Consider the following 16,683-nt stretch of genomic DNA (forward strand, 5'->3'; position numbering starts at 1 on the left):
CAGGATCCGAACCTGTGAAAACCTGGGCCACCAAAGTGGAGCACGTGAACTTAACCACTCGACTACAAGGCCGGCCCCAGGAATATTTTATATTTATATAGTGCTTCTGTTTATAAAGTCCTTCTATATATCAAGTATCATTTAATCTTCATAAGAACCTTGTGGAGGTTGCCAGACAAAGACGACTTCCATTTATAGAGGAAGAACTGTAGACTGGAGGGGGCTAAGGACTTGAGACCAAACGTCTGTTAAGTTGTGGGACTGGACTAGAACACAAGCCACTCTCTCCCACTCTGGTGTTGCTCCCACTGCACCACAATACCTAGAGTGCACACATAACTGTATGGACCAGACACAATTTAACTCACAGCGTCACAAAACATGGTGTAAGACACTTATTAATAAAGAGCTTTATCAAACAACAAAAACATTTATCCCAAGATATCTTTGACAAAAACTGAGAATTAGCCAACGTGTCATGAATTCTTCAGTCTCTCTAGAAATGAAATGACACATCTCTCTAATTTTAAAGCTACTTCCAGATTTACTAGCTCATTATCTTTACTATGCTAGTCACTTGAGTAAAACTCACATGGATAGTTCCTGTACTATGAGGGGGCAAAAACTTTCCTCCCAACATTTATTAACCGCATATTAAGAGTCCATCATATAATTCATTTATGCTCTGGGCTTGACAAAGGCAATTTTGGCAAGCTCCTCATAATCTATGTAGTGTCTCAGGATTCATGCTCATTCTAAAGTTGTCTTTTGTCTTCCTGATATGTCCCACAACTTAGAGGTTTCATCGTATATCACTATTTGGTTTTTTTCTATTCCATACTCTGACCTTCTCAGTCTCTAAGTGACTTAACTCTTTTTTTATAAGTTGATAATCCAAATTTTTAAGTTTTCCTAAGAGTTACTGGAAACACAAATTTCACATCAAGTGGTCCTAAGAACATAACTTTCTTTAAACATTTCCTCTTGCAAGCTAACAAACCACTCAGAAAAAGGTGTGCTTCATATCAATCACAAAAGCTTTAGGCTCCTAACGAATCATTTACTTTTAAAAGTCATTCTTTAAGCTTTAAAGTTATCTACTTAACTCCCTGGTATAAATCATATTAAATAATAGTAGCTAAGCTACCTAATTTCCTGGAAACAATATCGGAATATGATTTTTTAATTTACTAGGTTGAATGACATCAAAGACTGAAAAGAGAAACTGATCCCATAAACCCAAGATTTTTCTACACTTGAGTTTGCACAAATAAAAACCAATTTGCTCATTAGTTTTGAGCATGGTTCTCCAAGTTTAAAAAAACCACTAGGAAATATTGTTCTCCTCAGCAGAAAATAGTAGCAAAGCCTATTACTTCACCTTTAAATAGTAAACCAGAAGTTCATTCAGAGCAGGATCAGCATTCAGATTAACAAGGAAACATTTATCATCCCCGACTTTAATTCCAGAAGACTGAAGAGATATTCCAAGGCTCTCAAGCTGTTTCTGTCGCTCCTGTAAATGTATCAGAGAAGTATTAATTCCACGGCTATTGAGACAGCAAGATATAAAAGATCTTACATTAGAATAATTACTAAATAAGTGTATAATTCAAATATGTTATTTTAGGACAAGGTATTATAGATTACTGCATTTTTTCTCTTTCTAAACTATACAATGTTGTTTTATTTTGTTAATTAAAATATTTTTTATTTTGAAATAAAGCCATCACAGATAGCAACCAACTATACTATTGACTTCTCAATTTTCATTCTTGAAAATATCTAACATCTTGAATTCACCTTTCTCATTTAATTCTGTGTATATGAACAAATGTAAGTGTGTTTTACTCAACTGTGATCTGTCTAAAAAGCCAAGTTTTTAACATACTCTCTTACATGATATCCTCAGTGACCCCCTCCTCTCCCCTCCAGCAAGCATAAAGGCCAAACTCCCTCAACAGGCCCTTCAGTCTGGCCCATTTACTCTCCATCTTCACATCATGTCACTCCTCCTCTCAAAGCCTGGACCACAGTTACATGGAACATCTTCCAGGTGCCTGAAAGCATCAAGAACGCTCTCTTTAGCTTGAGGGATTTTACAGTGCTCCTTCTGTCTGGTGCATACTTGGACCCACACTTGGTAACTGTTTACTTGACCATTTCTCTGTGAGGGCACGGATCCCACCTATCCACTGTGTGTCCTAGCACCTAGCACCCTGCACACGAGCAATGAGCATCAAAACATCAGTGTTGCGAATTTATCAAAATAAAACTTGCATATGCATTCAAGCACTATTTTCATAAGAATATGAACCTTTCTTTTTTGTGCCTACCTGTCTCTGAATCCCCACAATATATGAATGCATGCACACAGGGAGATACATATGAATCCTGCAACCGACGCTCCCTGATTAAGGTGTATATGAATTGGGGCAGAGTAGGGTGTCTTTGACTACGTATAAATATCTAGTAGTAATGAGTCACAGCCACCAAGGACCTTTGACTGTAAGGAAAGACAAGACAAGCTAAGTCTTTTAACTAAGGCCACACAGTAAGTCTGCAGTGTAACTAAATTATAGCCTCAGAATTTTGTTGCTTCTAGGCATACCATCCTACTTTATATGGCCACCGCAACCCGGTCAATACATCTCACTTAGAAGTATACTATTACAAAAGTAGGGAAGGAGACATTCTGGTTCTGGGCCTTTGAATTAAGTCTGTCTTCTAACAAAAAACACTTTGGGGTTCTTTCAGGAAGTTTTGAGTAGTTTAGCACTAGACATTATGGTTCTCAGCACTCAATTCTAAGAAATTATTATTTTTGATAAAGAACCATGTTCCTAAAATGAGGACAGCAGTTCCAATATATTTTGTGTAGCCCCTTCTGAGGGAAGGCTCTTTTATGTAGGAATCTTGGTGGGTAATTAAAGAATTATTCCAATAATGAGAAGAAACATTCCTCTATAAAAATGTCTTTTTTTTTTTTGACATTCTACAAATGACATGGGTAGATGCTCATGAACTAACATTAAATGAAAAATGCAGGGTATAAATTAGTATGTCAATTTGTGCACCAAAAAAACTGAAAGAAAGTGCAAAGATATGAACAGTTTTCTCTGGATGACTGCATCACAGTTAAATTTTCTTCATAATAACCTTTCTATATTTTCTATAAATAAATACTACTTTTGTAAAACAATAGTTTCTTCTACTTTACTCTTATGACTCTATTAATTCTCACTACGGAAATAATTCAAAGATCTAGAAGAAATCTGATTATTGTCATCTAGAGGCAAAATTTTAATTGTACAGAAACAAAGGTAAGCCTAAAAAAGAATATATGAATTAACAAAGGTAAAGCCACTCAGAGTAAGGGAAAAGACAGGACTAAAATGAGATAATGTATATAAAACAGCCAGGATATACCTAAATAGCATATGACACATAGTAAACACTCAATAAATGTTTTAAAAGATAAATTAATAAACTAAAATCTTTCTAGCTCCTACTGGTGAAATCTAAAAATCTGAGTCTGACATTCAAAGCCCTCTAGAGGATGGCCAAGCTTACTAATGTTATTTCCAACTACTCCCATACTCCCCAATAATGACTTTCTGACTTTTGCTCAATATTGATTATTGAATATGGAATGTTACTGAATATAGGTTTGTCCAAGGTCATTGACCAAATCTATACTAGAGGCAGGAATATTAATGAATAATTCTCTAAATTATCAGTGATAGTAAACTATTGTTTTACACTACTTCTTATGTATTTTCCTGTCACTTGAGATTTTATAATGGTAAAAATACCACAAAATTTTTATCTAAATCAAAAAAATACAATGGTGGAAACTGTCAATTCACCATTATATCTGCCACCAAAAACTCTGAAGTTCTTAGTCATCAAAAAAAAACAAAAGTTCGCAACATCTAAGAATCAGTTTGTAAAATAAAAAAGTATTGTAGGATAAAACATAGTTATGTTTACTGATACCACTAAATATTACTTCTGATACCAGAGGCTGGTGAACTTTTTCTGTAAAAGGTCAGGTAGTAAATATTTCAGTCGTTCTGGGCCCTGTGGTCTCTGTCACAGCTATTCAACTCTGCTGATGAAGCCATAAATAATACTCAAACAAAGAAGCGTGGCTGTGTTCCCACAAAACTTTATTCATGAAAAGAAGTGGGAGACCAGGTTTTGCCCAAGGGCATAGTTGCCGACCCCTGATCTATCTCAAGGTTTTCATTTCACTTAAGTGTGCATTTCTTAGTGAGAGTATAAAGGATGAAAATAGGAGACAATTTGGTATCAGAGATATGGCCCTGGGCTTAGAAATTAGTCAACCTAGGGTTCTGTACATTTACTCAAAAGTATTATTGAGCAAACACTTTTAAAACTAAAAGATGTGGCCTTTTTTCTTGAGAACCTTCCAAATTCATTAGGTAATAAAAGTATAAATGAAAAATTGAATAGTAAAGTACTGCATGATTTAAGGGTCAAATGGCTCCAGATAGCTTCCACTGGAATTAATGGCAGGGACTGGCATACTAGAGCAAGATGTCACAGAGCACACAGGACTTACGAAGAGCCTGGCTGACTTGAAACAGACTCCCAAAAATGATGTAAAAAGTCCTTCAAAAAACAAATCCATTTAACTTAGTTCAACCAGATTTTCCCAGTTATCTGACCATGGACCATTTTTTCCCCAGAAGACTTATTAACAATTTGTGGCTATACTGCCAGAAATACATTTTGGGAAATACTAGTCTGTATCGCAAAGAGGTCAACAGACTAGGTCTTTTCCAGTGAGAGAGGAGAAAGCTCAGCAGCACTACAGCCTAGGGGCTGAGAAAGATAAGATGTTGAATGAGGTGCTGGATAAAATCAGGCATAGTCCCGAAAAGGGACATCTGAGAGAGGGAGAGGATGGCTAGGTAAGGACAGATGCTAAAGATAAGCTCCCTCACGCTGCAATCTCACTTAGATCTGCCCTGCTTTGTACCAGCAAAGCAGCCCAAGGACAGCAGCGCTTCAAAGTCAATGTTTTAGTTTTGGAATAGCTCAAAATACTCACACAAATTAGTTCCAAATTGAACAATTACTAGAACGACTTAAAATATATGAAAAGCAAAAGTGAAATATGTAATGAGAAATCAAGTTTATATTCTGGTGTATCCTCTTCTCTGTAATTTGAGGGATATGCTTTAAAATAACCCAGTGCAGGGATATAGATAAAACAAGATCAGTCATATGTTGATCTTTAACGAAACTGGGTGATGGGGACATGTGGGTTTATTATACTCTTCTTTTTATCTCTTTTGAAAATCACTATAATAAGAAATATTTGAAGAATCTACTTAAATCCTAGTCAGCACTAATATAAATATAACATCCGCTTTATACTACATAATAGTAGTCCTGTCCTACAACATCTGATATATGGATTGATTCTGGACAGCACATTTAAAGATGGAATTTACTGAATAAGTAGCAAGTTTATATATTCCCTAAAACAAGGAATCCTTGAGAATACTAGAGACTTTTAACTTTAGAAAAGGAGGGGAAGAGGCAGAGGCGACTTTAAATGTCTGGCTAGCCACAGGCCCTGTCTGCGCGGCTGTTGAGAAGATTAAATAAAATACCATATTGAGTAGTGCTTAGCATAGGGCCCAACACACAAGGACACCCAATAAATGTTGGCTATTACTCTTTTTATTAGTTTCTGCAGACACATGGGACACTTATTCTCTTAGCTTTGGAAGGCCAATGAGCAGAAATGAAAGAATAAAAGATTTTGATTAAATAGCGACTATTAGAGTTGTCCAATCATGAAAAGACTGCTCGATAGGGCACTGGGCTCCACATTATCATATGCATTTCTAAAACAGAGGCTGAATGACCAACTGACAGGAAAGCCAGAGAGTCTTTTACTACGTAGACACTTGCAAATTTTAGGATTTTCTCCAAATGCTAATGTTCTCACCCTAAAATTTCTCAACTCTATATTAAGTATTCTAAAACTGAGAGGCAGTCACCTCAGATTTAGGTATTTCATATTACTTTTACTGTGTTGTCATATGGAAGCAAGAAGCTCATAGCCTACCATCCATCACTAATAATTTTGTAGCTAGGGCACATTCTTTAGGTCTGCAACGCACTTAACAGAATTGAGTTTTCAGAGCCAGAGGCGACAAAGTAGTTGTATTTCATTAAAAAAAATTTTATGACCCTAAAAAAGTATTTCCTACATAATAAACAATCGATTGTAATTACATCTTTTTTATCCTTCAAATTAACTTCATAAAGTATAGACTCTTGGATCTAGATTCTTATTAATGGTGCTAGATTTGCCATCTTCAAAGCTAAAAATAAAAAGGAACCAGAAAGGCCATCTTAGTCACACTGCGCAAACTGCCATGAGGTTTCTCTCTCTAATCAGGAAGCACGAACCTGTGCAATCTCCTCAGTTTTCCTTAATTTCTCCTCCCAGGTCACAGTCATTTCCTGGATTAGCTTCTCTGATTCTTCCAGCCGGTCTTTTAGCTCTGGAGATTTCATTGCCTACAAGCAAAATGTTTATATCATGAAACGTCTGCATGATGCCCTGAAAAAAGCATTAGCTAAATCCAGGACAAAAGTAACAATCTGCCTCGCCTCAGCTCTACAGCTCACTGAGGTCTCTGATCTACCCAAGACCTAACAGTGACTCACTGACGCACAGCCTCCCAACAGCGTGGGTCCCACAAACTCACTCAGTTATCCAAGGTGGGCTTGAAAGGAAGACAACTACTTCCGCTTCCTTCAACCCATTGTTATTGTGCAGATCTAATTACATTTAAGGAGACGGAGAGTTCAAGCTATCAAGGCTTTTCTTAAATCCCAATAGGTCTTACATCTAGACTCATACACATGACTCATCTAGTCTTTATTGATGACTTCAGGTATTTATGCAAATACACACAGACTAAATTCGTACATGTTACAACCTGGATGGTGTCATTAATACCATGAATACAGAAAGAAAATTTCAAAAAATCTTGATGAACTGTAAAATTATTCCTATAAAAACAGGATAAAATTCAACAGGCAAAAATAAGATAACTGGGGTTTTTTCTTTTTTGGAAGGGAAAGATTTGCCCTGAGCTAACATCTGTTGCCAATCTTCCTCTTTTTTTTGCCCCTCCCCAAAGCCCCAGTGCACAGTTGCATATCCTAGTGGTAAGTCCTTGAGTTCTTCTAAGTGAGCTGCTGCCACAGCATGGCAACTGACAGACAAGCAGTGTGGTTCTGCAACCCGGAAACGGACCCAGGCTGCCAAAGCGGTGTGCCAAACTTCCACTACTAGGCCCTCAGGGCAGGCTCAAGATAATTGTTTTGATCATATATTTTACCAATTTCATACTAGAAAATGAGTTATGAGTAAGAAGAGCACGATGGTCCCAGCCCCAGGAAAGAGTCTCACAGTGCTGGGAAATTGTGGGAAGAGAAATGCTAAATAAAGCAGAGATCCTGAATCTGATATTTTATTCCACTTTTGACAAGATGATGAGCATTTGGTTGTAGGTTAGAATTGTGTAGGTTTCAAATTCAGTAATGGAACACATCATAGAATGTACAAAGGACAGTGGAAATAGAGTACCGTTAAATAGATGGGTACTTCTGCTATAAAATTATTTTTTCCTACAAATATAATTAACCCACAACACAGAAAAACTAGATTATTAAGGTGTGTAAGACCTGCTTAAGATTTCCGTTCTGACTTCAACCTGTGAACAAATGATACAACAAAAATCTGATTCTTCTTCCAATTAGTCTATGCCCACTCTCCACCATTTTCTGCACTAAAATTAAACTATACGGATTTGTTGCAAGTGTCTCTCTCTCTCCCTTATTCTATTATACCTCTTCTCAGATGCCTATACTGTGGCAAGCGACATTTTCTCAATTCCCTTTATTCTCTCTTCCTTTTCAATCCTTTAACATCTGAAAAAACTCCCTAAATTTCAACTATGACAATCTATCTGTCTTCCTTTATTTATTACTCATCTTAAATTTCTCTTCCTAGGGGACTGGCCCCGTGGCCGAGTGGTTAAGTTCATGTGCTCCCCTCCAGCAGCCCAGGGTTTTGCCAGTTTGGATCCGGGGCACGGACATGGCACCGCTTGTCAGGCCGTGCTGAGGCGGCGTCCCACGTAGCACAACCAGAGACATTCACAACTAGAATATACAACTGTGCACTGGGGGGCTTTGGGGAAAAGAAGAAGGAAAATAAAAAAGGAACATAGGCAACAGTTGCTAGCTCAGGTGCCAATCTTTAAAAAAAAAAAAATTTCTCTTCCTATAGGAAAATCAAAAATTCTAAGTGGGGTACTCATCACTTATGGCGAAGAGAGGAAAATTCAAGTTCTAGCATTAGTAGATTTTCTCAGACCCCTAAAGCGCCACTTGGCTGTGCCTTATACCTCTGCTTTGGTTAGCTGCTCTCGGAGTTTCTCTACTTCTTCCCGGAGATCTCGGATAATTCGTGCATTAGGATCCTCATTCACCACAGCATGGTTCACGATGTTCTTGGCGCGATCTGCATACCGCAGAGTTGAAAGGGTTTCGTCATAGTTATCAGCTGCCGGACTCACAGTTGCTACCATGGCTGTCTTGCTGTTACCCCCAAGACTGTCCTAGAGGAGAAAATTAATTTGGCAGCATTTTAAAGTTGGACAAAAACACCATGAGAAATTTGAAGTCAGAAATGGTGAAACAACATCTCACGGTCAAACACAAATTTAAGGACAAAGCTAGGACTAAAATATAGGTATACAGACTCCCAGGCCCATGTTCTTTCTTCTCTGCCAAGCAGCTTTTCGGCAAAAGAGAGCTTTGGTTTTTGAGAAAAGACAGGGAAATACAATGAAGCCTATATTTATTTCAGTTTAATAAAAATTAATTCTATGTCAATTTATCCACTTTTAACAGAGAACATGATACTGTAAGTCAGCAGACTACTCAGAAGAAAAAAGGATGATTTCTTAAATGCCTACAAAATCTTCCTTAGAGGAACCGAGCACTGGTGATATTATCTGTTATCTGGTCAAAGGTTGATTACCCACAATCTACTCCATAACCACCGCGTACTTGGAGTCTCTGTGAAGCCTGAATAAGGGCTCAGAAAGTATTGCTGTTACAAGCTATCAAGCACCTTGTCAATTTTTAAAACATAAGGTACAACTACAGTCTTAGAAAACAAAAGATATGTTGAACATACTTCATTTTATTCCCTCTGATAGCCCTTCAAAAACCACTAACATCGGTTTCATGTTCTACACAACCACTTCTACAGTTCAGACAAGGGTGCTGAAAAAAAGATACTCATCTTCACTATACTAAAACTGGTAAGATATTGAAATAGGCTCCAACAAATTCAAAAAACTGCTTTCACTTGAGAACATTAAAAATAACTAGATATAATTCAGAATGACAAAACTAGGCTTGGGAAGTCAGGTCTACCCCAACTCCACTTCACCACACCAAGGCTGTGTGTCATCCGCCCATGGCAGGCAGCCTCTAAGACAGTGCCAGTGTATCATCCCCAGCCCTTGGTGGACAGGACTTGCTGATTTGCCTCTAACAAACAGAACACAGAGGAAGTGATGGCCTGTCACTTCTAAAGTTAGATTATAAAAGGACCATGGCTTCTGTCGTGGCTGTTTTCTCTTGTTCTGGAAGAAACCACTGCCCTGAGTGAGGTGGCCTCACCCACAGGAGTGAGTTTGGAAGGAGATTTTCTGAAGCCTGCTGACAATCACTTAGGTGAGCAGTTCCAACTCCAGACAAGCCCTGCGATGATGGCAGCCCCAGACGACACTTGACTGCAGCCACATGAGAGAGCCCAGCTAGAACCACTCAGTTAAGCCGCACCCAGAATCCTGACCCATAGAAACTGTGAGATGATGAATGTCTGCTGTTTTCAGCTGTTACTTTCTGGGGGTCATCTGTTACATTGCAATAGATAACTACTAATACAGTAACATACCATCCCAGGATGAGGAGAATTACCCAAAAGACCAGATTCAATACCCTCTTTCAGTAATAGAATATCACTGAACTATAGATTCTCAAGACTGGAGAGAATATTTAAACAGGCCAGTAATGGGGAATTCATTAGATCACAAGAAAGCCAATTCTACCTCTAGGCAGTATTAACCGCCATAAAATTCTTACTTTTGAAGACACAAAGTTTTCCCACTATCAACATATCTAAACTTTGTTTAAGCAATCTGTGACTTACAGAGTCTTTGTACATAAACTTTACTTTAGTCTTCAGCCTTTTGTGAATTACATTATTACTATCCCTATTTGACAGATGAAAAAACAGAGGTTTGTTCTGACAAAGGAGGTTGAACACCCTGTCTAAAGATCCAGAAGTAGTAAACTAAACATATTCTAGTCCAGTTGTCTTCTGCCTTCCAGTCCAATATCATTTCCACTCCCCTACAACTACCCATAGTCGCACAGTAACAAAATAACACTTGGCAGCACAGAGAGAGCTCAGACCAGAGGAATGAGTAAAGTGAACCTGACACCTTTCCAAATTATTTTGTCCTAGTGCCAGAAACAAAACAATTGCCTAGCTATCGCTAACAGTTCAATATAACCTCAGACAATATGTCTGCTTATTCATCCATTACTGAAAATTTGGTTTTCCACAGAAAACATAGCACAGATAATTACATCTGAAGAAAATACACTTTAACAGATGAAAGGAAGGAAATATAAGTGATTCGGGCTTTCGGAAGCAGAAGCAGTTTCTGTGAGGCCTGTGTGATTGCTTGCTTTACTCTTCACTTCTAGACCCTGCTCTCACATTGTTGGTGCCCAGCTTTGGCAACTTCCAGAAAAACGTCAAGAAGAATCCTATGCACATTAATGAAATTCCAATGATATATACAAAGACCACAGGAATTACATCTCAGATTGCAATTCAGTTCACTAGCTGCACCGTGGTGGCGGCTGCCCTTCAAGAACCACTGCATTCTGCAAGCCCACATGAACAGAAAATGCTATTGGGTAAAACGGGATTTGTACCAATGACTACCAAAGGAAAAAAGCATGCACACTGTGCTTCAATATGTGCTGAGAAAAGGAAACCTGGCAAACAACAAATACTTGATATATGAAAAGCTCTTGCGCATAAGCAACAATACGCTTATATCCAAAAGTGGCCCCATGCCATCAGCAAGAAGGAAACAGCAACAAAAGAACCAGCACTCATTCAGAGACAAAGTATAAAGCTTCTAGTTTACTCTTTAATTGTTTAATTAGGCAAATCAGATGAGCTTTCTTTCAAATGCAGCAACTGCAAAATTAAATGGATGTAGGAAAGAAATTTAATTTTCTAAGTAAGAATTTTTTTAAGCTGAAAGAACTCTTTGAAGTCATCTAACCAAATTATTTCATTTTGCAGATGAGAAAGTGAGACCCAGGAAGACTGACAGACTCGCCAAAGGTCATAATGCTAGTTTAAAGCAGGGCTGAAATTATTCACGCATTCAACTCTTCATGGAGTTTACCATCTAGAGGGCAATGCTGGTGAGCAAATACTATACAATAAGAACTCAAGTAGGGCTAAATACAACATGGTCTGGGAAAAGAGAGAAAGGGCAGAAAGCCAAGTCTTGAAAGGTTGGGGAAGACTCCCAGGGAAAGTAACATTTGAGACTTAAAGATAAATAAGCATCACCCAGGTAAAGAGGAGGAGGAAGGGAAGGAGGAGGAGAGAGAGAAGAGAGGAAGAAGAATGTTCCAAACAGAGTAAGAGTAAAGTCCTAGCAGTAAGAGTACTCATCACTTTGCTAGACCTGATAAGAGCAGGAGCAAGAGATGAACGATGAGAAGGAGAGAGGGGTCAGATTACGAAGGGCCTAGTAAGTCACAAGTCATCAAAGAATCTGGACTTTATTGCAAGGGCCTCTGAAGAGTTACCAAAGAAATTTAAGTTTAAGAAGAGTATTAATTTAGAAAGATATTGCAACCTAACTGTAAAGAATGGAATGGACTGGGGCCAGCCCAGTGGTGTAGTGGCTAAGTTCGCACACTTCACTTCGGCAGCCCAGGGTTTGCAGGCTTGGATCCCAGGTGAGGACCTAGCACCACTTATTAAGCCACTGTGGTGGTGTCCCATATAAAATATAGGAAGATTGGCACAGATGTTAGCTCAGTGACAATCTTCCTCAAGCAAAAAGTGGAAGATTGGCAACAGATGTTAGCTCAGGGCCAATCTTCCTCATCAAACAAGAATGGAATGAACTAAGAAAGCTCGAGGGAGATGTTTCAATCATCCAGGTGAGAGATGAAAGTCACTTTCATTAGGTAAGCAGCAGTAAGAACAGAAAAAAGTGGATCAATTCAAAAGATACTCATTGTCAGAGGATTCATTACCAGAAGTTACTCGACATTAAGATACTCAAATTTAGAAGGTTGCATGGTGAAGCAAAAATCGTCTTAATATGAAATGGTTCTCCACTGACCACTTACCAAATGAGTAACCACTCAACCCTCCATGACAGAAGAACACTCACATCTATCCCCCACCAAATTGCCTCAGATGTTGTAAACATCAAGAACACAACATAATTACAATGCAAAAAAACTTTGAAAAGAAATACAATACGTAGGAATAAATTTAACCAAGGAGGTGAAAGACCTATACACTAAAAACTATAAGACACTATTGAAAGAAATCAAAGAAAACACAAAGAAATGGAAAGATATTCCGTGCTCATGGATTGGAAGAATTAACATAGTCAAAATGTCCATATTACCTAAAGCAATCTACAGATTCAGTGCAATCCCTATCAAAGTCCCAAGAATATTTTTCACAGAAATAGAATAAAGAATCCTAAAATTTATATGGAACAACAAAAGACCCCAAATAGCCAAGGCAATCCTGAGGAAAAAGAACAAAGCTGGAGGTATCATACTCTCCAAATTCAAAATATACTACAAAGCTGTAGTAATCAAAATAGCATGATACTGGCAGAAAAACAAACACATAGATCAAGTGAACAGAACTGAGAGCCCAGAAATAAACCCACACGTCTACGAACAGCTAATTTTCAACAAATGGTGTTGGGAAAACTGGACGGCCATATGCAAAAGAATAAAAGTAGACTATTATCTTACACCATACACAAAAATTAACTCAAAATGGATTAAAGACTTAAAAGTAAGACCTGAAACTATAAAACTCCTAGAAGAAAATATAGGCAGTAGATTCTTTGACATCAGTCTCAGCAGCATCTTTTCAAATGCCATGTCTCATCAGGCAAGGGAAATAATAGAAAAAATAAACAAATGGGGCTACATCAGACTAAAGAGCTTCTGCAAAGCAAAGGAAACCACCAACAAAACAAAAAGGCAACTTACCAATGGGGAGAAAATATTTGCAAATCACGTATCTGATGAGGAGTTAACATCCAAAATATATAAAGAACTTGCAAATCACGTATCTGATGAGGAGTTAACAACCAAAATACATAAAGAACTCACACATACAACAACCACCAAAAAACCCAATTAAAAAATGGGCAGAGGATCTGAACAGATATTTTTCTGAAGAAGATATACAGATGGCCAAAAGGCACATGAAAAGATGTTCAATATCACTAATTACTAGGGAAATGCAAATCAAAACCACAATGAGATATCACCTCAAGCCCGTCAAAATGGCTATGATTAAAAAGACAAGCAATAACAAGTGTTGGAGAGGATGTGGAGAAAATGCAACCCTCAAACACTGCTGGTAGGAATGTAAACTGGTGCAGCCACTATGGAAAACAGGATGGAGATTCCTCAAAATATTAAAAACAGAAACACCATATGATCCAGCTATTCCACTTCTGGGTATTTATCCAAAAAACACAAAAACTCTAATTCAAAAAGACATATGGGGGCCGGTCCCAGGGTTCACTGGTTCAGATCGTGGGCATAGACATGGCAGCACTCATTACACCATGTTGAGGTAGCGTCCCGCATGCCACAACTAGAAGGACCCACAACTAAGATATACAACTACATCCTGAGGGGATTTGGAGAGGGGAAAAAGAAAAAGAAGAAGATTGGCAACAGTTGTTAGCTCAGGTGCCAATCTTTAAAAAAAAAAAAAAAAAGACATATGTCCCCTACGTTCACTACAGCATTACCCACAGTAGCCAAGGCTTGGAAACAACCTTAGTGCCCATCAGTGGATGAATGGATAAAGAAGATGTGGTGTATATACACAAAGGAATACTACTCAGCCATAAAAAGAGATGGAATCTTGCTATTTGCGACAACATGGATAGACCTTGAGGGTATTACGCTAAGCGGAATAAGTTAGACACAGAAAGCGAAATACCATATGATTTCACTCATGTGTGGAAAATAAAAACAACAAAAAACAAACACATAGACAAGAAAATAGACTGGTGGTTACCAGAGGGGAACAGTGGATGCCAAGGGGGTAAAAGGGCTCATGTACGGTGACAGATGGCAACTAGACTTTTCGTTGTGAACACAATTGTAGTGTTTTAACAGAAGTCAAAATATAATGATGCACACCTGAAATCTATATAAAACAATTTTACCTCAATAAAAAACTATGGTAGTGTCCCACACACAAAATGGAGGAAGACTGACACAGATGTTAGCTCAGCAACAATCTTCCTCAAGCAAAAAGAGGAAAACTGGCAACAGATGTTAGCTCAGGGCAAATCTTCCCCAGGGGGAAAAAAATTAATTAAAAAAAAATTGCAAATTTTATAAAGGATGAGCAATTTCATGAATTTGATGAAAGTTATGTTGGAGAATACTAGAATCATACCAAGTCGAACAAGGATCAGGGAGAGTTAGACTAATTAAGAATTAAAGCAGGAAAAAACAACAGGAACATAAAAGCCACTTCAAAAGAGATGCTTTGTGTATCAATGGATTTCGAGAGGCCTTCAGGAAAACTGTTCAAATCCCAAAATATGTTTTGCTACAACACCCCTACTTATGATCTTGCTGCAAAGTCAAACATGATAAAGAAGGTTATATGGTATTTAAGGAAAAAATACGGCAAAAATCAAAGAAACTATTCATTTCTCTAGCCTAAGAATTAACACAGAGAAGTTACAATTATAACCCAATTTTACTAAACAGAAGATAAAGTGAGCTTTTTAAAAAAGTGTTTGGTTTTGTTCTTCAAGTATTTTCAACAGCTTCTATCAATGTCCGGTATAAGTCAGGTGCTTGCCCTTCTAATGAAAAATAACCTCGATAAGAGCACAGCCTGGCAAAAGACGAGCGCAGCGAAGCCACCCTGGACTCCCATCTTCTTTCTTCACCTACTAGTTCTGCGTCTGCCGCCTCATCTGTCAAATGGGAACACCACAGTCTACCTTCCAAGGAATAAATGAGATAATGTATGGGAAGCACTCAGCACAGTACCTGATTCTCCTCAAACAAGTTCTCCTGGCCTCCAGCCTTTGAAATGGCCACTCAATAATGACCTAGGCCATTTTCGCCACATCAATTTATTTAACAAAAGATATTTCCTACTGTTGGTTTAAATGGAGTGAAGTAGCAACACTGAAACAACAGAACAACGAATATTCCGTCTTTTAAACCAGGCATATCCAGGGAATAATCATTAATGATCAGGAAATGTTTCTGTGGCAAGTTTGAGGAAGAAATAAATATCTTATTGAGATTTCTTCTGCAAATTAAGCAAACGAGATTTCAAGGTCAATTACTGACACATGAAGACGAGTACAATTATTTCCTTGGTAGTGAAATGTTTTGTAATATCCCTTTAACTCAAGAGTTATTTAGAATGGTTTTTAATTATCAAATTGTGTTTGTTTATCCTTTTGTTTTAAATTTCTAATTTTATTGCATTTTGACCAAAGGAAGTAATCTACCTGATTTTCTATTGTGGCAAATTTCACTTAATAAAGCATGTCCAAATGGCGTGCAGAGTTTTAGAAAGTAAAGTTGAATACTAGAGACCCTTTATGAGAAAACCCCGTGCCCTTCACAAAAGCAGTTCTCTAAACATGTCGTGGACTAAGTCAAACGTCGTGTCCTCTAGCGAGCTACGCAGGGGCCTGTCTTTAACTCTCCTTGTATTCTCAATCCCTAGCACAGTGAGGAACAATGTTCAATAGCTTCTTGATCAATGGGAAAATAAGCCATCACAAGACTAAACAGGGCTCATAAAATTATTTCTCCATTTAAAAAAAATAGAAAAGAAGAATGTTATACAGGAAAACTACTTTGTTCCAGGCTGGCCGCTCTATAAGGAGTTAAACTGTCACTAGATTTTATATCCTCTAATTCCCAGCCCAGTATCCAATTCACCAAGACTAAAGGGAACCTCGAAGATGAGAGGAAACTTGGAAACAGTCTCTCTTTTCACCAAACTCCTGTTACATGTCATTAATATCTCCCTCATGGAAGCACTAACTCATGTTATAACATTTTGTGTACGAACATTATCTCCCTTACTAGACTCTGAGCAATTAGAGGACAAGGAGTGTCCTACATTTCTTTACATTTTCCTCCTAGCACTTCATACAGTTTTTTTTCTTTCTAATTTCTATTTCTCATTCACATGGTATCAATTAACCAATGAATGACTGTGTGCTCTACTCTGTATCCTCA

The 16,683-nt window shown here is 37.9% G+C and overlaps 1 protein-coding gene across 4 annotated transcripts in view; it reads right to left on the minus strand.

Moving 5' to 3' along the window:
* Window positions 1-16,683, minus strand: part of KIF13B (kinesin family member 13B) — a 188,661-nt gene that overhangs the window by 93,770 nt on the left and 78,208 nt on the right. For all 4 annotated transcript variants that reach the window (XM_023636228.2, XM_023636226.2, XM_023636227.2 and 1 more), the window contains exons 11-13: window positions 8,469-8,681; window positions 6,457-6,567; window positions 1,382-1,516 (exon numbers count right to left, since the gene is read on the minus strand). In XM_023636228.2, coding sequence (XP_023491996.2) covers window positions 1,382-1,516; window positions 6,457-6,567; window positions 8,469-8,681 — 459 coding nt within the window. The remainder of the gene's footprint in view (window positions 1-1,381; window positions 1,517-6,456; window positions 6,568-8,468; window positions 8,682-16,683) is intronic.

The sequence above is a fragment of the Equus caballus genome, chromosome 2, assembly GCF_041296265.1.
Source record: "Equus caballus isolate H_3958 breed thoroughbred chromosome 2, TB-T2T, whole genome shotgun sequence".
NCBI lineage: Eukaryota > Metazoa > Chordata > Mammalia > Perissodactyla > Equidae > Equus > Equus caballus.